The 25,358-nt window shown below is 36.4% G+C and overlaps 1 protein-coding gene across 3 annotated transcripts in view; it reads left to right on the top strand.

Moving 5' to 3' along the window:
• DENND1B (DENN domain containing 1B) overlaps positions 1-25,358 on the top strand; it is a 258,142-nt gene that overhangs the window by 82,097 nt on the left and 150,687 nt on the right. For all 3 annotated transcript variants that reach the window (XM_057549265.1, XM_057549273.1, XM_057549259.1), the window contains exons 4-5: positions 17,217-17,266; positions 19,244-19,363. In XM_057549265.1, the coding sequence (XP_057405248.1) occupies positions 17,217-17,266; positions 19,244-19,363 (170 nt within the window). The remainder of the gene's footprint in view (positions 1-17,216; positions 17,267-19,243; positions 19,364-25,358) is intronic.

Genomic DNA, 25,358 nt, shown 5'->3' with positions numbered 1-25,358 from the left:
GATGGCAAGATGACAAATACCACCTGAACACACACCGTGCATTATTTTTTTCTAGTACTGGATAAAGATACATATAAGAAGTTGTCAGCTCAGAAGGACCTCATAGTCCAGTAGGGGAGACAAAATTGTTCATAATATACTGTCTGTTCTGTAATACTAACGGACAGGTTGCAACGGTGGTTCCTACAAGATTGCCTCACAGCTGCAAGTGGAGGGTTTAGCTTTGGACGGCAGTGGTGAGGTGTACCTCCCTCTTTAAGATAAGCAGAAGGAAGGAAGACTGATGGCAGGGGCTTATTGATAAAAGACAGTATTCTGGGAGGACTCAGTTTCAGCGTTGTTGAAAGTACCTTTGTTCCTTAAATCTTCTTGATTGTCATTCTTATGCTGGCGTGACTTGAGAGAAAGGGGTAATGGGATGTGAGAGGAGAGTTTATCCTGGATATTCTGCCTCGGTCCTACTACATTATTGTCTCTTGCTTCCCCAAGAATTGTTGTCAGTTGGTACATGCAGAACAATGGCAGTGGAGTTGGTGTACTTGAAGGGTGTGAATCTTCATTCATTACTTCTGGGACTGAGAGTTATCAGAGACCAGCGTTGAGGGCAGCACTAAAGAGAAAGTGGTTTACAGGTCTCTAAGCGGGCATTGCAAGGATATTTGGGAAGAGAATGTAGCTGTGGCATTGGGTGCGCGTTTTGCTTGCATTCTGATATTCGTGTGGCGATGTTGGTGTTCGGCAGGTGTGTGTGGAAGGAGATCTTTAAGCCTTGTTCCTCGACCACTGAGTGTATTCCTGGAGTTGGTCCTCTTTTAGAATAAGAGTGGAGGATACTGTCATATATAGTTAGGGTAACTGATTGTGACACCCTATTGTATTAGAAGCGCAGAATGATGAAATTATTTTGTGACTTGGAATTGACGTGGAGTGATAGCTAAAGACATTAGAATTTTATTTCTTGCATTAAATAAAAGATCTTTTTTTTTTTTTTTTTTTTTGGATAGTATAAATTGGAGTTTGAATTCTGTCAGTTATATGTTTGGCTCCATCAAACTCCAGGGTAGGCATTCAACAAATGAGAGGGCATGGTCAAATTCCCTTCATGCCATGCCCTGGTTTTTCCTAGATCCTGTTTCTTTTTTTGGTGGCATTTCTGTTTTTACTGCCCATTAACATTTTTCTTCTTCTCGGTTTTTTTTTTTTTTTTTTTTGTGGTCGAGTTCTACTTATTCTTAGACCTTAGCTTGAAAATTAATCCTTCTTTGAAGGTTTTCCTGACCTCCCAGGCAACCTGTCTGTACTTCTGTGTAGCCTCTTGCATTTACCTCTATATTTTACAGTTTTATTTTCATTCTTTCTTTTTTCAAATGTCTCTATCTCCCCTACTCTGTATGTATCTTCGTATTTTTCAGTCACCACATCTAGCACAGTGGCTCATACGTAATAAGGTCTGAATAAATGTATTTTGAATGACTAGTTGAATAGATAAAAGGAAGTTGAGTAAACTCGTTATAGATTATTTTAACCTTCTTGGAAAAATAGGAGCAAGATAACCTACTTAGCAGAATAGATATAAGAGGGTGTGGAATATTAAATTTAGAAAGATTTCCGACTGGTGTTATGACGCATATAATAGGGATTCATCAAACTGTGAATGAAAAAATGCGGCTCAGTGGAGGGGTCAGGCAACATGAAGGTTTAGTAGGTCTACCGCTGTTCGTTCATGACAAGTACCTGCCTGTGGGTACCTTCTCTCTTTCTCCCATTTCTGTTGAAGGTTAAAAAAAATTAAAAATCAATATATATTGACACACTAGTATGGCTCCCACGCTAGATAACTAAAAAACGCCGTTGGTCATGCATTGAGAAACGTGCACATATTACATAATTATTTTAAATTACAACAATAATAAAAATTCCATTAATTAAGCAAATCTTGGTAGAAACTAATTAAGAAGACTTGGTGGAATTCAACAGTTTGAATTGCAATTCTGAGCGAATAGTAGTAAGAAACTATGTAATATACAGTAATAAAAGAACATTTAAAATCTTACCCTTCAGCTGTATCTTTGTGGGTCTTTTGTAGCTGTAGGTAACTAGCTAGTTAGCTGATTCCAAAGCAAATATACTCATCAGCACTGTATACAGTTTTCATGTTCAGCAATATCTGGTGGTCGGTCTGCATGGTTTAGGAAGAGTGCCTGTTCTTTATTTTAAAAAGTTTTTTACACATCCATCATTTCAAAAAAGTATTTCTTTTAATAATTTTAAGGGGATTTGGTCACAATAAATAAAGTCTTTCATGATTTGAAATTGCGGTAGATTGATAGCTGGACATTTTATAATTATGCTTCTTGCATCAAGCATAAAATCTAAATTATTTGGGAATAATTTATTAAATCTAAATACTTTCAAAATAAATATTTAAACAATTACAGATATTTTTAAAAACTGGATTTTTTTCTTTTGCTTGTTTGGATTTGATTCTGTCATTTTATACTACCAGTTGATTATATCAGGCACAGAAAAAAAATTTAATTGCATTCTATACCAACTATTGTTTTTCCAAATGGAAAGAACAAATTGTCTTGAACCAGTTTTTGATGTGTGATGGTTAATTTTTATTTTACTACCACTATGAATATTTCCATTATATATGAACACGTATTTTTGATTTCTTAATTTTTAATGAAATTAAATCTTATAGAGATGATGGCTAATTTAAGAGAATTATAATCATATCAAGACTATACTTTGTTTCATATTCCATTTTATCAGTGATTTATCTTAATAACCCTAAAATATAAATTATTTCTTACAATTTGCTTTGTAAATACACATAGTGTTATCTTTTTTGTACATTCCTGTGTCAAAAAAAGAAGACTCATAATAAAACATAAGTGGCAAGCATGTGGGAAAGTGCTTAAAATTAAATCCAAGATCATCACCATAATTATATCTTTCTGTCTTTCTTCATGTAGGCAAGATCTGTTTCCTTTGTAAATGCAGTGCTAGAAAGCACAAGGCAAAATGTGATCATGTTCTTATTTTACCTGCATGCTTGTCTTATATTTTCTACTGTTTAAAAGTTTTATTGCAAACAGGGAAACTAATTTGGAAAAACATAGTGATGTTTTAGAAATTTTGCTTTAGAGCTGAGGTATTTATTGGAATACAGAACTGTGTAATCTAGCAAACTCCGATTGAAAAGAATATTTTTGCATACATTTTAGATAATAAAATTTGAAAGCCCCTGAAAAAATGACCTTATTTTTCTGCTGAAGGGTGAACAGGTTTTACTTTAATGAGCTCTTAGAGGTGAGGGGTTTTATACTTATTTTTATAGCAGTGAAATTATTATATTCTAACTATGCAAATAATTCAGACCAATCCTGGAAGGTCTGGCATTACTCAGCAACCTAGAGAAGTTAAGTAATAATAGATGATGCAGATTGAAAAAGATAAATATGGTTTCACAAGAACTTACTTTGTATTGAGCATTAAACATTTGATAAAAGTCACTTTGGAATTTAGTTCTATAAAGGGTTCTAAATCTTTGAGAGAAAGCGTTAGGAAATAATTTTTTTCAAGATGACGTAGCATAGGCTGATGAATCAGAAGCAATTCTCCTGAAATCAGGAGAAAAAAAAAGTTAAATTTAATATAGGAGCATGAAAGTCTCTCTACCAGTTCAAAATGTTACATTTCACATTTTTCTTTATTTTTAGCTTAAAAAGAAGTTAAAATTAATTAACTATGAAACAAAGGATGGAAACAAAAGTAGCATGTTTTCAGATGTTACTTGGCGGAGAAATTAAAATCTTTCAAATTGGCATGAAGTCAATATTAATTTACATTGAGTATGCTACTTTGAAATAATCCTAATTATTATAACTGTATAGTGCTTTAAACAGTGCCTTTCAGGGAAATTTCTTTTTTAGGAATAGGTATAAGTTGAGTGAAACTTGTGGGTTATAAGAATCAGTAGCTAACCATAAATTGCTACCTTACCTTTTTATTTTGCTATTTCCATTTTCTCTCTCCTCTCAGTACATTATTAATAGATAAGCCCTATTAAAGTAATATTGCCAGGTTGTTTACTAGTGTTTAAAATTTAAGCCTGAAATACCGTTGGGGAGAAAAAGTAGATATGAAAGTAATTCACAATTAAAATTTTGAAATTTAAAAAATATCCTCTGTTAGCTGAAAATGTTGAACTTGATCAACATATGGTACCAGCTAGCCTCATCCCCACCCGTTCTTTTGTTATCTTGTTATTGTTGTAAGGCTTAATGACAGTTGTAAGCCATAGTTCTGGATGTGGGGGTTAGTCCACCCTGGGGAGAAGAGGAGGAAACAGCAGTGTGGATTATGGAAATATGGATTGATCTAAAAAGAGATCCCGTGTAAAAGAATGGGACTCAAAGGAAAGCTAGGAAAAACTGAAGAAAAGATGATGGAATATGATGTGAAAATGATCACTTGAAATCTTTCCTTTCATTCCCAGCTGCTGTGTTTTGCAGAAACGGAATGCATTTGTATGTTAAGGGAGAGGCCAGATGAATAGTATTATTTATTAGATATATTTTCATTTTGAGTGAGATAAATTATGTGCATTTTAATAGACTTTGCATATGTTAGACTTTCTAAATCTTAAAGACATAATGTTAGGTATGATATTTCATAGAAATATTTCAAGCCGTGTACAATGTTCGATTAATGTTTGGCCTTTAAATAGACCTAATTTCAAAAATTAACTTCATGGTTGTTATATGTTAAGTATTTTAACTAAATGTGATGGTGAATATTATATTTAAAATATGAATTATTTTTTGTTACTTTTATAACTTAGCTATTCAAATATATAGTTACACGTTTATTCGTATGTGTTTTTCTAGACAAGTGATTCACATTGCAGCTTGTCTTGTTAAGCTAGTACTAAGCGATACCATACATCTTTATCCTTAGCCTGTTTGATCAGAAGCGACAACAATGCAGTCTAGTGGTCATTTTTGCGAATGCAGACACAGGGTCCATGTGGTTTTAACTAGTTTGTGATGTGTTTGTATGCAATGAAAGAAAGATCGTTGCCTGATTCTGAAGTTTGGGAAAAGTTAGATTGGGAAGGAGTTAGCGTAAAAGCATAGAAATAAGGCGTTTGGGAGGAGGCTTTGAGGGCGGGTGCTTTGCGTTTTGGATGTGCTGGGTAAGCTGGTGGGGATGTCTCCGAAGTAGTAGGACGCCGCCGGCTGGGGTTCAGGAGAGGAGGGTGACATGGCTTCACACAGCTGTTGAGTAGCTGCACTGGGTGCTGACCCTCGCCTTCTGGCTGGAGAACCCAGGCTTTATCCGAGGTGTGTAGCAGCGAGGTTAGATTCCCCACGGAGAGGTGAGGGCTGCAGACAGAACCCTGGGAGCACCAGTGGAGAAGGCACCATGAAATAGCCTGGGGAGCAAGGAGGAGAGCTGGATGACGTGGGCGCAGACGTCTGGGGAGGATGGTCGGGAGCAGGAAGCCTGACTTCCTCAGCCAAGGGGCAGATCACTGTCAGCCTGTAATCCCACGTGTCTCATACCTGGCAGGTATTGAGTAAACACGTGTTAAATGAACCAAGTGTTACACACTGCAGAAGTCACCTACGATAAAGACTGGAAAAATGGCTATTAAACGTAACACTTGGCGATCACTGGTGACTCTCAGCTGAGAAGACTCAACAGCAAGCGGTGATAGACTTACATCGTACTTGCAGGAAAATTTTCAGTGAGAGGAAGAACTATTTTAGTCTACTTTTTAGCTGACCAAAGGTTGCCTCTACTTTATTAGAATTTACCTTAGTCTGCTTTTACAAATAAGTCACTCCTGTTTTTTATATTTACTCCTTATATTCCATATATTCCAATACAATAATATATTGTAAAGAATAAATAAGAAGGTATTAGATAATTTATTCAAGAGAACTACCAATCCTTAACTGAGAAAATTTATCAAATAACTCACTCTGTGTATGTGTGTGTGTGTGTGTGTGTGTGTGTGTGTGTGTGTGTGTAGTTTCTGGTTTATTGAGTAAAATAAAGAGACCCTTTATTGTAAAGACAAGAAACTCAGCAGATTGTGTGTTCTCTTTAAGGTCATTTATGCCGAAGCGGACTAGACTAGGAATGACAAAAACTCATTGCTATTTGGTGAGGCTTGTTCAGTGGCTTTCTCTGTGTGAAAAGAACCAGTGTTCACAGCTGAATTTCTCATCGAAAGAGTTCTGCATTACAAGAACTAAGACCGAGATTGGCACCTCTTCTTAAAAATCTCAGCAAGAGGCCAAAGATTACATCAGCAGGGAGTGTGAACTAAATTTTTATTCCAAGAGGTGGATGTCCTGTAATGGGTGGAGCAGAATAAGTTTGCAAAATCATAGCTCGCAGTATTTCTATTTAGAATTTCAAGAAGCAAATCATTCAAAAAAAAAAAAAAAGACCACTTGTGACTTCAAATTTAATTGTAATTTGACATATTAAAAACTATGGGCATGTACATTTTTTATAAAGGAAAAATCTCGTAGAATTTAAGGTGACTTAAAAATACAAAAAAAGAAACAGAGTTCCTAGATTCTTGATTTTTAGTCCTGCTTGCTGGCTATATTTGAATAAGGTTTTATATTAATCACTAAGTACTTAGTTCCTGCTTTAGATTGAAGGGGATAAAAATGTCTCGCCGACTTCATGAATAGAATGGCTAACGGCATCAGTGACCCGGGGTGTTTACCATCTGAGCTGCAGTTTTCCACGTCCTCACCTGCCGCCACGTAGAGGCAGCTTTGGCCGGATCTGCAGGTTCCTACTCTTGAGCCTAAGATAATTATCAGTGCGTGCTCTCTCCACCCTCAGCCCCTCTGTTACTATTAACCTTGTTTAACCTCATCCTGCCTGTGTTACTTGAGCATTATTTACTTGTTCTGGTATGATCCTTGTTCTGATAAGTGACAGATGATTTTGTTTCAGATTTTAGATAATAGGCTTCAAATTTAATTCCTTGGTCTTTTGCTCCTCTGTGAGAAAGCATCTACTTAAGTCCTTATAAGTCTTACTTGAAAGAAATCAGATGTATGTTTATACCGTAAATCTAATATTTTCAGTGGTAATAAATAAGCGTAGACATAAGCAGCATTGCTTTTTTGCCTCAGGACTTAATTTCAAGGGCATAGAACAACCCAGAGCAGGTAAGACTCACATTTGTGATGACATGTTATCCCATCTCTTCTCCCATGATTTCCTCACATCTCGGCCCCCTTTATTTTTCCATACGCCAAGCTGAACTTTGGTTCGCAAGTATTAACTGTATACCCTTAACTCTTCATATGTATGGACAATATCTACCATATTAGAGACCAAGCAGGCATCAGATTCAGGCATCTGCTGATTATATGTTGGACCCTACATGAAAACAAAGTGAAAAAAAATGCATGGCATGGGGAATAATGGTTAGAAGCTTCAGCCTGTGAGTTCAAATCCCAACTCCAACATTTGTTAGCTGTGTGACTTTGGGCAAGTTACTTAGTCTCTTTCACCTCTTTTTTCCCCTCCACATAGAAAAGGGAATAAAACATGGGTTGTTGTAAGGGTTAAATGAGATAAACATGTAAGTGCTTAGGTTAGAACCTGGCACAGAGTAAGCAATTATTTTATCATATCTTTATTTGGGAAGATAATCAGAAAAAAAAGCACGCAGACTCTTACATCACATTTCCTTGAACTGTCTACTGAGGTGGGTTGATTCTGATGGTGCTAAAACAGTGTCATTTTATATGAGGTCAACAGTGGTTTTTTTTTTGAGAGCGTGAGTGGTGTTCCAGGCACTGGTTAGGCATTAGGAGAACTCCAGAGTTGAATAAGCCGTCAAAGATTTTGGAGATTCGTTTGTTCTGATTGATCATGTCAGTTATAACAACTAGGACTTTCTGGGTCACTACTAACTTCATTGATCTCTGGTTACTGACTGATGACATACTGTGATAATACCGGAAGTGGTTGAGTACTCTATAATGTATATCTTGATACAAATCACTAAAAAAATAAAGACAGGATTATGAGGAAATACAGTGATTTCATAATTTGGGAATATGATAGTAAAGTTGCTTATTGAGGCGACTATAAAAATATGAAGAATAAAAATAGTAATTGTCCTTAACAGCGGACAATAAAAGAGTCCTATCTCTTATCACTTCCATATCTTTTAATCGGTGCCAGTCCCTTTCTCTGTCTCTATCTAGGCCAGATTCTCTCTCTGGAGCACCAGATGTTTTATCCAGCTACCTCCTGGAGGTCTCCATTTTTACTCTTGTTTATATCTCAATTTTGTACCTTCTCTGCATTCCTGCTGCACTATCTAACTTCAGGTCACCACTCCTCACCTCGATGATTGCAAAAGCCTTCTATCTGATTTTCCAGGCTTCAGTCTTGTCCTTTTAAAACCCATTCTACAAACTGTAGTCAGAGTGATCTTTCTAAAATTCAAGTCCAGTCATGTCCCTCCATTGCTTTAAACCTGTCAAAGCTTCCCTATTTCTCTTAGGTTGGGTGACCATGATTTATTGTCCAAACTGAGATACTTATTTATTACCTTTTCACTGATAATTTGTATATGGCTCAATGCAGATCTCAAGTGTACAGTGAAATGAGTTTTGACAGATGCCTACGCCTGTGTAACCCACATTCCTTTAAAGATACAGACTATTTCTGTCACTCCAGAAAGTTCCCTCTTGCGGCTTCCTGGTTACTTCCTGTGCCTGCTAACCCACTCCCACAGCCCCAGGATACCACTGTTCTGACTTCTGTTATGATAAATTATAACTTGGACACTTTTGAGAGTAACAGGGGTTGCTGCTGTTAACTGTGCTGAGAAGATGCATGCAAAGGGTTCTGGGCAAACCAGGAGGGGTGGTTTCCCTACTCTTTGCATCAAGTCAGAACTTCTTAATTGGCCTAAAGGCCTGATGATAGACTCAGTCCCCTGCTTATTTCTCAAGCCACATTCTCTTATCATCCTCCCAGACTTTGTACATGTTCTTTCTCATCTCCAGACCTTTCTGGACCTTTCTGTAATATTCTTTCCTGTGATGGGAAAACCACCCTTAACTCCTCTCTACCTCCCTCTCATTGTACAATAGTCGGGCCAACTTCTTGTTCTCTCTGTATTTCTCTGTTTATCAATAGATGAGATTTCTTCCCTTGGGACTTCCACCACACTCCTCCAGAAGCACCCCTGCTAACTTTGGTGTACATGTCTGATTTCTAGACTCCCTGGTGTTTTCCACTTTTACCACCAACGCTTTTATTACATTACATTGTGATTGTCTTTGATTGCTATTCACACGTTAAATATTTGCTAAATGAATATACATAAATGTACATAAGCATATTAATTATTCATATAAATAAGTTCATGTTGAGTTTGTAAATATGAGTTAGTACTGATTAGACTTTATACCTAAGTAAATAATCTTCATAGAACAGTCTGTATTTTATAATTGTGTAATTATAATTTAGTTCTTCCAGACAAAGCCTCCAAATAGGTAAATAGTCAGTCATGATTTTTCCAAACTTTTAAAAGACACCGTGATTCTCATTTCTACTAGGTGACCTTATAGACTCCAGGGACCTTCAAGGTATAGAGAAATAATTAGTATGTGTACTGTTGCTCCCAGAATACAATAGTCATCTAAAGTGTAGGGTCCCTGATTTATGCTCTAAAACTAAAGTTTCTGTTGTTTCTTAAAGCATCAGACAAACAAGATTCCCATCTGGTTTATCGCAGGATTCACTATCTAGGGAAAATCAAGCCGTGCAGGCATAGTTCTGAACTAGGTTCAAGGCAGGATCAAAAAAAAAAAAGGATAATTGTAGTTTACTTCTCTGGGACATATCATACCTCATTTGTCATCCATAACAGCAAAATACATTCTTTAATGTGTGATTTACCCAATGAATGGAGACTATTTACATGAATACAGTGACAGAAAGATTGCACATGGTCTAGGTCTGAAGAATATGAGAAATAGTATGAATCAAGGGTCTGGCAGTCCACAGGACTGGGGAAAATATAAAATCCAGACTGGGGAAAATGTAAACTCCAGGTAAAGGTTAACAAAGAACAAAGAGTGACTCACAATTAAAGAACATGGAAAACATAATTCAGTAATCAAGGGCAGTGCTACAAAGAGGATGTGTTTTCTAAGGGCATCTCTATCAGTGTCTTCGCCAGGACAGTTGCAGGGAAGCCTGCTTTGAGGTGGTGAAGGGAGCAGGAAGTCCCTCTGTTCCTCACGCTGGCCAGTGCCTTGTGCAGAGTTGGTAATTAATCCTTATTAAGTGCATTGATAAGTAAGTACACGAAAAAAGAATTTTATTAGTAAACCCTCCCTTAAATGAAAAATGTCTGTTGGCGTGACTCTTTGAAGATATTTTTAATTCAAAGAAGTCGCCAGTGTGGTAGCCCAAAGTAAGCTCCTGTACATACTGAAAACATCAGATATGCACAGTGTATGATTTTGCAGCGTTAACCAAGTTTGCTTCTATTGTGTTTGATTAAACAGAAATAGTTGAATATATTCAAATCTATATCTATATCCCTAGGCACCTGTATTAATTAAACATGTTAACCATCTTCCAAGGAGGCAGATAAATTATTCAGTATAATACTTTGTATTTTGTATCTCAGTATGTTAATGTTTCGGCATAGGTCATCGGACACAGGACCTTAAATGTTGTAGTTATTTAGTAAATATTTGTTGAATAAATAAGTATCTTCTTCATTTGAATTCATATGACACTTGAGTTCTTAAAATAAGTAACTAATTAATAAAAGAGTTAACAGTTGTCAGTGGGGTTTATGTACCTGACACTGGCTAATCATTTTACATGGATTTTAAACTTAATCCTCATATAAATCCCAAGTAAATCCTCACTTAATCCTACGAGATAGATGATAATTTTGGCACATTTCCTAGAGGTGGTGACGGGGGCGCTTAGCCGGGGGCTGGCACGGCCAGGTCTGAGTGTCACCTCCTGGCTCCAGAGCACCGTGCACTGACCACTGGGCTTTGCTGCCTCGAGGGTGTGTGCCTGCACCCTGGTGCCTGTGCCTATTTCTGGGATCTCGTCGTAGCTCTGAAAATTAGTGATCACGTTTCCTTTACTCTCCACAGTGTCTAGCTGTGGGTTGGGGTCGTGGTAGCGGATCAGTTGACTGGCGTAAAACTTGTTTCTCTCTAAAAATTGAGGCTTTTTTCTACTTACCTTAATTCTACTTAATCTTGATTTAATGGCAGTTTGATATTCATTTTTAAGTAGCTTAGTGTCTATAATGCAAATAAATATTATAGGCAATGCTCTATTTTATTATATAGGTGTTTCCTTTGATCTAGAAAATGTTACTAGTTAAAATAGGGGTGAGTGAGGCAAAGAATAAGTATATTAGTCTGAAGGGAATGGGAGGTTACATGGTTATTAGGGAAAAAGAAAGGGAGTCTTCCTAGGTGGCTTTGTCTTAGAGTTGGATGATTGTTATTCGAATCACTGATTAAAAGTTAGTGTTAACCTAGGCATAAAAATTTGAAGGTAGTTTGTAATAGAATTTTTGACAAAAAAACTTTGGAAGCCCATTTGCTTATACATATATACTTTCATGCCTTTTGAATTCTTCTCTTTATCTTAAATTAATGAGGGAAATGTATTGTTCCTTTTATTTGCCAAGTAAACCACCTGTCTAATCATTAAGTACGGTATATGTATTTTTGGTAACGTCACGCCGTACTGCTTTGAATCTAGGCTTTTTCATTGACCTTAGATTAAGCTAATGTTGAGTACAGACCTCTAATCACCTGACTGATACACGTAGAACCAAAATCCTCAAAATTCGTATTTCTACAATACAGTTCTTTTTACAGTCGAATGTATTTGCTTCGTGGCAGTTATTTAAATCTTTCAACAATAGAAATTCATTCTTAATTTTTGATAGTGAAAAATAACTTGATCAGAGTTAACAATCTAAACACTGTTAGTGTCAGAATTCACAGACTTGGTGTTTTCCTTAAATTAAGGAAGAAGGATGAAAGAGAAATTTAGTTCTGATTGAAATAGTACAAGAGAAAAATCCTGCAGTGGTCTCAATTATTCTGATAGTTATTCCTTGGCTCTAAGTTTAAAATAGAGTCTCCAAGCTTAAAAAACTTTAGAAAGTAAGACGAGGTTTCAAGAGGCTGTATGTGTAATGTACGGTATAATTGTAGTTCTACCTTTTAATAAAATGCATCCCAATCTAATCACCCTGTTAGTGTAGCTGTGCTTCCTTGGAAACTTAAAGCATCCCGCAGTCCCACTGTGGGCGTGCCGTGGGGCCCTGGAGCAGCTCAGGTGCAGTTTGGGAATCCCCGTTCTGCGCTGTGCAACCTGCTTGTCACTCAGTAGCTCAGTGAATATTTCTTTTGAGAAAAAAAAAGTTTATTTTTCCCCCATGTAAAGCACCAATAGATTGAGTGAATGCATGGTATTAATGAATTCTCATTTGTTTTGGGAGAGAATATTCAAAATTAAGTAACCATCTTTTTAGGAATCAGTGGCCTTTGTGAAAAAGTAGATTAAAATCGATAAGTAAAGCCCCCTTTTTACAAAATGATTCTGAAAGCGTTATTCAAATGAATAAATTTATGCATATTTGAAAACTGTCCTTATGTAATATCGTGTATATTTTTCCTGAGGACTTTGGTAGAACTTTAATTCTTATCTAATTAAAATTATTGCGAGGTGTCTTAAGAAAGAAAAGATGATGCTTCACTCAAGCTTCTTTATAATTAATTACAGGTGTCACGGCCAGTGGAAAATGGATGGGTTTGAATTCTGACTTCTCCTCTAAGCCGTCTAAGGCTAAGCTAAGCATGGGTAACCTTTGCCCTGCCCGTGGTTAGTCTAGGAGTGGCCGCCACCTTCTGGCTGGTCAGCTGCGACGGGAAAGTCAGCCGGTGGGCCTTCGGGGAAAGGTTTCCTCGCTGATAGAAAGAGCCTCCCAGGAAGCATTCGCTGGATACAGCGGTGTCTCCATGTGGTCAGCTGAACGCTGGCAGCTCGCTTTGTGACCATGAGTAGAGGCGGCTGAGGACAAAGCCACAAGCTGAGGACAGCAGAGCAGAAGGACGGAGGACTCCTGAGTCCTTGAGGAGGGCGCTGAATCAGTCCCCGAAAAGCCCACCGTGTCACTGCTCGCAGAGAGAGGGTAACTACTGCTGTGTACGGTAGGCACCCTTATCTGATACAGTTAGTCTTATTCCTTAGTTACAGGTGCCATTCAAACCAGGTTAAACCGTCAAGACCCTTGCTGTAGGCAATCAAGTGTGTTTTGAAAAACCAAGTGATTCTTTTTTTAAAATAATTAATTAATTAATTAATTAATTTATGGCTGTGTTGGGTCTTCGTTTCTGTGCGAGGGCTTTCTCTAGTTGCGGCAAGCGGGGACCACTCCTCATCGCGGTGCGCGGGCCTCTCACTGTCGCGGCCTCTCTTGTTGCGGAGCACAGGCTCCAGACGCGCAGGCTCAGTAGTTGTGGCTCACGGGCCCAGTTGTTCCACGGCACGTGGGATCTTCCCAGACCAGGGCTCGAACCCGTGTCCCCTGCATTGGCAGGCAGATTCTCAACCACTGCGCCACCAGGGAAGCCCCCAAGTGATTCTTATACCTTCTTATCTTCCGTCTAATTCTTTCTGCCCTCCCATTGAGAACCCCTGGAGAAAGACGGTTATGAAGTTGAACTAACAGAATTTGAGGAATGACTGATTGTATATGGGGGGTCAGGGAAAGGGACTGGTCTAGGCAACTACCGTGTGCTTGTTTGGGTAACGGGGTGGGCGGTGCTGCCGTTCTGGGGGATAAGGAGTAAAAACTGAAAGAGTGACTTCAGTTTTGTTCATTCTGAATTGGAGGTGTCTGGGGAACGTTGAGAGATTGATACTAGAAAGTAGTTAGAAGTATAATCCTGGAGTTCACAGAAATATCTGAGCTATAGGACTAAGAAATTTGGAAGTTGCAGTTGAATCCGTGGGTGTAGGTGCGGTTGCCTAGGCAGGTGTAGGTGAGATTTACTGAGTGTGGTGGAGAGGACCGAATGGAACGTCAGCATTTCAGTGGAGGGCAGGGAAGGAGCCACTGAGGACAAGGAAAACAAGTACTGATCCTAACAGTGGTGCATCTCATTGCCTCTTAGATGTTTTTCAGAGAAATTCTAAGACCTTTGTACTTACTGAACTCTAATCAGGAGGTAAACTTTACATATTTCAGCTTTTTTTTTTTTTTTTTAAAGTAGATTCTTAAAGGCTCCTTTCCTCTTTTATTTGATCAATTTATAATGCTCAATGGTAACCTCATGGATAGAGAGTCAATATACCACTCTTAACACGAGCAGTTTCTTCTCTCTTACACGATCAATTGGATCATAATGCTTATTAGTACAGATACAGGATATAGTACCAAAAAACCACAGTGTATAAATTTGCATTAGTCCTTGTTTTCAGTCATTTATGTATTTCCCAGTCAGTTTATTTATATAGTAGTAGACGTGTTATTTTTAGGGCATATGCACATATATGTGTTATTGCCTCTTGTATTTTGCTATTCATAATTTTATATTCTATTAATATATCATTCTTTTTGTTATTTCTATTTTTAACATTTGACATGTTAGTCAATGTGTTCTTTCTGTGTAAAAAAATATTTTAGAGAATTAAGAGGATTTTGAGAACCCGGATAATTTTTCTTGCCTAAGGAAATTAGGTATTTCATAAAAACAAAAGCCTGTAGGAATAGAGAAACATAACTTTTGAAGAGTATTGTCTTAAACCTTTCACATAATCTACGGATGCCAATCCAGAAATGTGTGTGTGTGTGTGTGTGTGTGTGTGTGTGTGTCATATCAAGAACACAGTGCGGTGGAAATACCAGAGTTTATGAGCACTTCTAATCAATATAAAAGTGCAGTTTTCAATTAACATCATTGTTAAAAGGATCCAGAAAACTATTTGCATGTATTTTATTCCTCCCTCCAAGTCCCTTCTCTCTCTCTCTCTCTCTCTCTCTCTCTCTTTTCTTTTTCAACCTCAGTTTAAATAGCACCTGTAATTAAGGAAGAAAACCGAGCCCTGGGAGCTAGGTGGGACTTGCAGCCATTGATCTGTGTAAGCTCAGCTTATACTGTCAGGGGAGGAACAGTCAACTGCTGAGCTGCTTTGTCACTGACATAAGCTGAGAGAGGATTTTTTTGTCTATACTGTTTATACACTAGTCTATAGACCTGCTGGCTGGTTGAATTTTAAAGAGTGCGGGGGTTTAAAGACTTGTCCCCTGAGGGATGCTTCTGCCAGTTGGAGAGCGAGCCGAGGCTGTTCTGCCGAAGTGTGTGCATGTGTGCCGCTTCTGGACGGAGGGAGGGGGAGGGCGTGCACGACTGAGCAACTAACTGGGAAACATTCTTCTTTATTTGAGTCTTAAAATCGATGTGAAATATATTATTAATTCGGGTATATTTGGAAGCAGACAATGGATTTTGAATATCTGTCTTTATTGTTACAGGAATGATACGAACAGCTTTGCGGGGGGGGGGGTATCTGAATAGCCTTCACATGTGTTGTAAATATGGGAAATGGCTTCACTTTTTGCAGCACAAGATAAGGATTAGCAATGGTCAGATGAACTGTTCTCTTTTGTAATGTCCTGTTTTCAGTTTAAGTAATTTGAATTATTTCAAGCTTAGCAGCTCTTTCAGTTCCATTTATTGATAATAAAACATTGTCAGTAGTAAAACAGTTAGCTTTTTCTAAATATGGGGTTTGCACTCGTACTTACAAATGTATATGTTCTTAAGCAAACCTGGGTACCCTGCCCTAGAGATAGAAGATAGCTTTTTTACATATGCGTTTCTTTCAGCTTCAGGGACTCAAGGCTCTTGAAGCTTTCTTAGGTTTTGGCATTGGAATTTTACAATGGTTTATTTTTACTTGATACTTTATACCAATTTACATTTTAAAAGAATGTGAGAAATTCTGCTTTGAAACACTCAATCCTATGACTGTGTATAGGGCTTAATATTCATATACTGATGATTTCTCTGAACGTAAGTTTTATTGGTAGAGAGGTAGTGATAAGGCGTTTTTTAGGTGGGGGTGGCTACTGCTTGAAAATATTTGCTCTTTACTCTTTTAATATGAAGCCTCCTCATAAATCTCTGCTTTCTCTTGTAAAATCGCCTGGCTTAAAACTCGTGTGATGGTATCTTCAATTCTGACTTTATAACAGGAGTTAATTTTAAGTTGTTTTTCATATATAACAAAATAGATCTTATTCTATTTTTTTTGCCAAATATCTGACAATTATCTGCATTTTGTTATACTTGTTAATGTATATGATTTCTAAAAGCTTTTAAAATTATTTTATAATAACTATAAAATCACTGCAGATTTCAAGTCAGTAAGATTATTTTCTATGCTTAATTAAAACATTGATTTTCATATTAGGAAATTCTTAAATAAAAGTGCACAGAGTAGAAGCTATGTAGTTTTACATTAAAGGCTTATTTTTAGATACACATTTCTTTAAGAGTGTTATTTGGGATTAAACTTAGTGTTACTGATGTTGAATTTACCAAGAGTTCAACATATAAATGTGTTTCTTTAGCTATAGAAAATCCTTTTTTTTTTGAACCGTTTTACTCTGGGGCACATAGAGTTGTTATACCTCTCAGTAATTCATTGCTGCCAACTTCATTCCCTTTTCTCTGCCTGCATTTTAATTGAAACAACATTTATATTTCTGAGCCAGGATCTGTCAGAAGTCCCTGTGGCTACTCTGTGGTACAAGCAGCAGCAGACGCAGCTTACCCATATGGTGCGGTGCTTCTTGTAAAATCCATATGGCCTTGTTGAAGGGCGTCCCAGCGGGGATGTGAGGGGTGTTAATACCCTTCAGGCCAGGCCTTTCCCTCCTGGGGCTTCCGTGGCATTGTCAGTGCAATCTGCCAAAGCACACACTTAATTCCTTTTTAATAATCAATTATTTTAGTCCAAGAACCTCTGTTATTTTTCTTAAGAAAAAGACAAACTTTTTTTTCCTAAAGAATGTCTCCAAAAAAGTTTTAACTGCATCTTTAAAAATATTCTAAAGCTTTTTTTTTTTGCATTTGCAGGAAGTACTACAGACTGTGCCAAAGTTCTGTTTCCCCTTTGACGTTGAAAGGTACAGTATAAGTCATCATTTAAAAGAACCTTAGCCTATCTCAGCGAGCACTTTAAAATTATTACATGTGTTTTCTTTATAAAATGAAATGTATTTTTTTTTCCATTGCCTCTAACAGGAAAGACTAGAGTTCAAAATTAAATAATATTTGAAATGGAGAAGCCTTCTAAATCATTATACCTTCTGTTTATTCCACTGTGGCCAGTTAGGATTAGTCTTAAGGTTCCATTTCTTCCTTTTGTTCTTCAGGTACATGTTGTAAGCACTAGGAGAAAAAAACATTAATATGTCCTTTATCAGAGCCTTCGAATTGTGTCTTTTAAAATTAGATGTATATATCCTGGTTTCTATCTCACTTCACCCTCATTGAAAAGACCATCTGTGTGATATTGTAAAACTCATGGCTGGTTGTCTCCCAAGAATAGCTTTATAGAAATAGTGCAATATTATGGAAGGCTGCAGAGAAACCCTCTTACCTAGCAGTTTTGAAAATCTCATTATGTTTGTATTTTACTGAACAAATGCTGAATGAATAGAGTATTACCTGTGTGTAGCTGGAATGTCACAGAATATATAGCCCTTTGAGCATAATAACAGATCATTTATTGTTTTTCATGTGATTTTCATACCCTATTATCAGTTTTTTTTAAGGGTATGCTGTGAGGTGATATTAAAAGAAAATCTATTTTAGGAAAATATTTTGCTAAAAGTAAAGATTCGTAAAAATCTAAAATTTTACAGTGTTAAAGATAAAAGCCTTTCGAACGATGGGCTAATTGGTACTAATAAGTACTGCTGGTGAATGATGCCCCTTGTTTTACCTCTTTTCTGGGGAATCACTTCTGCCTGCTAAAGTTGCAATTTCCAAATTAATAGCAAAGATGAAATAAAGGAAGAAAAGCTATGGAAGTAAATTGTGGACATTGGGCACTAGAGGGCATAGTAGACACTAGAGGTTGTTTTGAAGTTTGTAAAAGTTAAAAAAACAAAAACAAACCTGTCCCCATAAAAGTGTGTTTGTTAAATGTTCAGCATTTGAACTGCAGCATTTCCTGACAATTGCAAATGATTTGTAGTATTGGTGCAATAGGGGTAAGTAGCTTGTTTCCTCGTACATTAATTCCTGTGGCTATTTCAAAGCCAAAGCTTAGGTGTCCTGGAAACTTTATTTTGGGACAAGGAAGCAGATGTTCAGTTATTGTTGTCTAATGGCAAGGTTATGGCCAGTAACAGGAAATATATTTGTATATTTTAAATAATAGTAAAGATTCAGCATAATGATTTATACCGCACCTTACATGGCAGTGTGACACGTATGATGGTACTCAGTTCACGTTAGCTCAGATTCTTTGTAGTAAGCTTTTTTTTATAGAAATTGTATTCTTATTTTGTACTTGGAAATTTATTACCAGAATACAGGTAGCTCTAGAAGCGAATGCTAAAAAAAAAATGCCAACAGTAATTTGTATGGTACTTTATTGGGTGAGAGTGTCAACACAAGAAGCAGTGACACAGAGTTGGTGGTGGCTTAGGCTGTGCAGCAACACGCTTTGCTGTGTGAGCAGCCTTAGAGTCACCCGGAGGAGAGGCCGCGGAGGGGCGGGCGGACCGTCATATGACCAGCTTCTCACCTCCCCGCTTCCATTAGTAGCACGTTCGGAACGTACGAAATATTTGATAAGTACTTTCAAGCAGGTGAAAACTTACGGTAAGATACCTTATGATTCCCTAGTAAGGGATTAGAATATGCTGAATTGCTCAGCCCGTAAGGCGTTACAACCTATCTTGGTACTTGCTTCATGATTTAGTTTACACATTTCACACTCATTTTAGTTTTTAAAACGTCATTGTAGCTTTGAGAACCAACTGATTGGAAAGGTGAAAACAATGCCACACATACATCTATTCTTGCGTTTGCTTTTCTTTAAGAAAATTCTCACACAAGGCTTAAAGTGTTATAATACTACTGTATTTTAGAGTGTCTCAGAATCAAGTCGGACAGCACTTTGCCTTTGTACTGACAGACATTGAAAGTAAACAGAGATTTGGATTCTGCCGACTCACATCAGGAGGCAAAATCTGCTTATGCATCCTTAGGTAAGTATTTGTAGTAAAAAATAAAATTGGAGGCATGATAGATTAACGGTGTCTTTCTTATGTACTTTGCTATGCTTGGGATGCTTAAAAATATGCTTATATATTTTTTTTAGTTGTTTTCTTTAAATCCAACTAAGTTGAAAAATAATTTTATTTACTCTCTATATATGGCATCAATTCGGTTTAAAGATTTACCAGTAACAGTAGAATTTTGCTTCAAAGAATTGGCTCCTTTTTTTTTTTTTTAAATTATTCTATTGAAGTATAGTTGATTTACAATGTTGTGTTAGAATTGGCCGTTTTACAGATTAGTTTTTGTGGGTTTATTTTTGAAAAATTAAGATACGAGGTCAGATAATATATGCTTCACATATTAAGTAGGATGCGAGAAATTCAGTTAAGTTAATATGTGTTCTATTGCTGACCCAGAACTTGGATTTTTGAAAGTGAATTGTTGGTCGAAGGTAAAGGTTGCAAACCGGTGATTCTGGGCAGAAGTGTTTAGAGGTGTTTTATTTGGCCACATGGTGTTTTAAAAATTTTAGAAGGTGTTTCTAACCTTATAAATTTTAGTGAAATTTTGCATAAAGTTCACGTTTCTCGTTCCTTTTGCTAGTGCTGGTCTTGCTGTCCCAGCAACACTGAGCTGGTGCTGAGCAGCAGGTGTCTCCTCGTGGCAGGAGTCTGCTTGTTTCACAAGCCCTGCCTGTCCGCCTCCATCGCTTACCTGGTTGGCCTGGACTCACTCGGTAGGCAGTTGAGAGCGCGTCTCTGTCTGTGGACCTTGGGTTTGAGTTGCTAGTGCTGAGGAGGACGGTCCTGAAGGTTAGCTTCCCTTTAATATGTCCTGATGACTCAGAAATGTAGGTGTGTTCTGTACAAATAGGACTCTATACTGCGATTACAATACGGATATTGGTCAAGCTAGATTCTATAGAAATGTTTGTAGTAAAAGAAATAACGTTAAATTTAATAATTAAAGTATTGCAAGAGAACTTTGGTATAAAATTGATGTCTGCTCTGTTCATTTGCTGTTTAGCTACATTCCTCTCATTCTTTGAGGGTTAAGTTATAAATTCTACTCAGAATATTTGTTAAGAGTTGGAGAATTTTTTTCAATCTTTATTCAAAAGTAAATGTTTAACTGCTTTATAAGTAATAGAATGTGGACGTGCCTCTTTCTTTCTTCAGGCACAACTTTTTCTTCTGGAACAGTTGTACTTAAAAGTTAACGTTTTATCCGGAAGAGTGTTATGCTTCAAGCTGTAGGCTGATTCTTGTAGTTTGAAGCCAGTTTTTTGGGCAGCGGGGTTGGGAGTGACCATGTGGAAAGTGGGTGGGGGGATCTCCTTTTATCCTTGTGCTTCATGCTGAAAGTTCCAAAGCTACACTTTAAAGGGGACTATCATCTTATACACTCTGCCCAAGACAAGTTTGCCCTAATGGAAAGACTGAAGCTGTACGTGCTTTCTAATTTTTCTCTATGAATTTTTAAGTCTTTTCATTAAAAAGTCAAATTTACAGAAAAGTTTCAAGAATAGTACCATGAGCTCTTGTCTACACATCCCCTAGATTGACAGTTGTTAGCCTGCTTCTGTCTCTCCCCACCTCCCCCCACTCTCTGTGTACACACACACACACACACGCGTACTCACGCTCACGCATGCGCGCACACCCACGCACACACACAAATTCTGTATGTCTCTCTCTCTGTTGCAGTATTGTTTTAGCTGACCCACTTGAGAGTAAGTTATAGACATCATTCTTATGTAATATTTGAATCTATTTTACAGCTTGCCTCACTGCCTCCAAAGTGAGTTCCTGATATCCATAATTAAAGAGTCTAAATCTTTCTCTTTGTTTTGAACTCTTAGCATACTTTGAATACAATGAACCTATTAATAATTAGCAAGTAGTTTTAAAATTTTCACAATAGTCCCTATGAATGGGCTTGTAGAATAAACATTCTTAGACATTTCTGTTTCAGTTTAGGAAAGCCATTGTTAACCTCGAAATATTTACACAAAACATGAACTATAGCAATTTGTTAAATGATTGAAGGATTAGTGTAGTGTCTGTATCTCCAAACCAGTTGTCATTAGTTTGTAGGAAACAGATTCTAGAGCAGTTACCATAATCAGGTTATTTTTACGTAGTTCTCAAACTCCTCTATGTGGAAGAAGACTTGAATGTTGTAGTTCTCTGCATTAAGAATAGTCTTACCTGCAGGAAATATGGTTCTATTATATTAATGTAATAAAAAACAAAAAAATCGTCTATGCCAATAAAGAAAACTTTTCACAATAAGCATTATTGGTTATTTAGTCTTTTTAAAAAGAGTAAATGTTCCTTTTATTTTTGTTATTTGACGGTGCTTTCCAGTAGATAAGAAATAGTAGGTATCAAAGCTTTATGAAAAAATCGTGGAGGAGAATGAGAATCTTAAATTGAGAAAATTCTATCCTACAGCTTATTTTTTCCTAGAAAATTAAAAGACTGCCATCTCATAGGTGTTAATGGCATGTCTCAGTCATTGTCCTGGAAAGTAGCATGCAACGGTGTTCTTTGAGCATAGCCAATTTAGAGAATAGCCAGTAAATTAGAGAACAGAGAATGAAAATATAACCAAATTCAGCAATTTATTTAGAAAGTTGTGATGGGTAGGTAAATACCTATTTTAAGGTGTAATCGGTGTATGTCTGTGAAAATAATTTTGGCAAGTCTCGGTGAGTGCCATAGTGAGAGGAATAATGGTGTTTCGGGTTCTGGTTTGTCCATGGACTACACTGAGTCTTCACCACTTTAGATTTAACTTTAAAAGTGTTGAAAGGAAGGATGCAACTCTAAACGTGCTAGAAGAGATTGCTGTTGATTTTTAAAAACTACTGTAACCGTGAGAGCCTTTGAATCCTGACATTGAATCCCGAAGCCAAAAACGTTGCCATCTTTTGACTACGTAATGACGAAAACTTCTGTTTGGTGACAAATATAGTAAGGAAATTGAATATTCCAATAATAAGCTGGTAGGACTATATTTACAACCACTGTGACAGAGAGTTAATCACCATAGAGTACAATAAGAGAGAGAAACAACCCAATAGAAAAATACGTAAAGCATCTGAACAGCATATTCACAGAGGAAATGTGAATAGCATATATATACATATATATGTGTATATATTTTATATATATATATACACACACACACATGCACACCTATGAATGATGCTCAGCCTTACTAAAGGTAAAAGAAACGAGCACATTATGATGGGCAGAAATGAAAAACTAAAAAAAAAAAAAGCATGAGGGGAAATAGATATTTCATGTGCTGCTTGTAGGACTGTAAAATGACATGACTTTTTGAAGGGGAATTTAAAAATATCTATCAGATTTTTAAAGTCTCCTTCTCCTTGACTCAGTTAATTCCAGTTCCTGAAATTTAAATCTCAGGATTCCCAGTGGTGAGCAGTAAAGTGTGACCAAAGTTATTTATTATGACATGGTTTATAAGAGCAAAACCACTGGACGTAGATGTCTCTCAGGAGGAATTGATTAGGTGCTTTATGGTCCATTCCCCAGGCTCCACTTTGTGCCCCCTCCCTGCCGGAACGCTATCTGTGCTGTTCACTGATGCGTTGTATTCCCAGTGCCTACAGTAGTAAACTCTTAATAGATATTTGTTGACTAAATACATTAATGAATTAATGACTAGTACTATGGAATATTATTTATCTGTTAGGAAAAATTATACACACAGATACTGACTTGGAGAAATGTTTATGATATATTGTGAAATGATGAAAAGTTTCAAGGTAATATTTATAGTGTGTTCTTATATTTGTAAAGAACAAGTTATATGTATATATAAATGTGTATATTTTAAGGAGTGGTCAATAACAGATTTATATATTAATATATGATTGTATATACTTATAAAAGGATAGATCTCTAATTCTTTTACTTTGTACACTTCAGCATTCATCCACTTTTTGCAGTGAGCCAAAGTAATTTTAAGCAGTTTTTCCTGCTCTAAAATTCTGAGATGTCAGGACTATATAAAGAGCATATTAAAAATGTGTGGGAATTTACCCAGATCATCTTTTGTCAGGTAAGACATCCAGGACAGGAAATGGTCCTACAAGTGTGTTTTCATGGAGATACTCCAAAGGCAGCAGCTGGTCATTGTTGACTAGCAGAATTAAGAATGGGAAGGGAGCAGGCATTTCATTCTACACACTTGAAATTTGGAATCACAGTGCGAAAGAATGATCTTTGGAAGAGAAAAAAATATTACTTGTGAGGTGACCTTCCCATCACCATGTTAGAGCCAGATATTAGTGTTTTTCTGTAATTTCAACACAGAATGTTCAACGTGGTGGAAATGCTTTGTGAGAGGACAGGAGAAATGTGACTACACCTACAATTTATTTCCTACTATTTTTTCTCTTCCAACAACACTCAATTTCATCGTATCTTTAAGATACATCTTAGGAGAAAGTTTGTTTAGTTTCATATATAACCAGGACTTAGAATTTAAGTAGTCATTTTTGGAGGGTTGTGGGAAGGGAAGGTAGAAGTAGCAAACGAATTATTCATGGGCTTGGTTGGGGCAATCAGGTCTCTTCATTGAAAGGCTAATTTCTTGAATTCCAGACTCTGCTGCTTCCAGGGGTTCTGTGAGAGAAGACCACCTCTGCTGGTGTTCTGAGTGTTCACTGGTGGCTGCCAGGGCTTTAGAGTAATGTTTGCATTCAGTGTTTTGGGAATGCCCTGGTCCTCTTAGAATTCAGCCTTAATTCTAAGTCCTAAATTCTAAGGCTTCTTAGAATTAAGCATTAATAGGGCTAAAATTTATTGAGAAAAATGACAAAATACTTGAATAAGCAAGACACAGAAATATATGTCTTTAACCATGCTTTTCTGTTAACAAAAGTAACATATTTTACTATAGAAAAATTGGAAGAAAATAAAGAAAAAGAAAATAAAGGCACTTATATATGTAAAACATAACCATTACTTAAATTTTGGTATTCATTCTAGACTTATTTCCATGACTTGTTAAGACACATTTATAAATCTTTCTATTGGATAGCAAACTAAATATTTAACTGTAGTGTTTATTCACAGTTGGTAAAGTGAATGAATATATATATAGAAGCAGTTAATAAACTGAAAAAGCTTCTATGGCTTTCATATTATCCACTGTTAAGTGCTGAGAATTTTTGTACATGCTTAATCTGACAATTGGTCATTTCACTTTTTTTTCTTAAAAGTTGAGATTTAGCACAAAGATGATTCCCTTTCTGATTATAGTTTTTAAAATTAGTTACTTATTTCTTTACCTGGAGTATATTGTGACTTTCAAATATGAAAAAAGTTTAGCATCTTTTTCTTGAAGCTGTCTTTTGTGAAAAATTAGTGCATTTATATTGAGACATACTGCATTTTTAGTTATTCTGTTGCGAGATAATACTGGATTGATTATTCAGAGGTCATTTTTAGTATCAGTGATTTAAGATTCTTAGATAGAAATTAATAATTTCTCCTGTTGTCTTTATATCCTGTTAAACACTAAATTTTTTTTATTGTGGTCAACTATATCTTCATCAAAAAACTTCATTTATTTTACCTTCTAATGTTTGTGTTTTAATGATCTAAATTTTAAAAGAAAAGTATAAATATCTCTTGAGTTTTTGTTGCTGTCGAACAGTTTAAAATATTTTAGGTCCCTAAAGAGTAGTCATAATGAAAATGGGATACATTTAAGGATGTTTAAGATTTTTTTAATACAAAGTAAAATTAAGTACAAATTGGTAGTAAATTTCATTAGAAAAGCAAAAAATAACTCTGAGTGTTGGATTTCTTGAATAGCAAAGACTTTTAGGTTAGAGATGACAATGATAATACTAATAATAACAAATAAATTAATAGCAACATCATTTAGTGTTTGTTTACTGTAAGCCAAGCATTTTGCTAAGTGATTTATATACATTAT

This window comes from Balaenoptera acutorostrata, chromosome 1, assembly GCF_949987535.1.
Source record: "Balaenoptera acutorostrata chromosome 1, mBalAcu1.1, whole genome shotgun sequence".
Classification (NCBI taxonomy): domain Eukaryota; kingdom Metazoa; phylum Chordata; class Mammalia; order Artiodactyla; family Balaenopteridae; genus Balaenoptera; species Balaenoptera acutorostrata.
The sequence above is the reverse complement of the archived record's forward strand: the minus strand, read 5'-3'. Positions and strand labels throughout refer to the sequence as shown.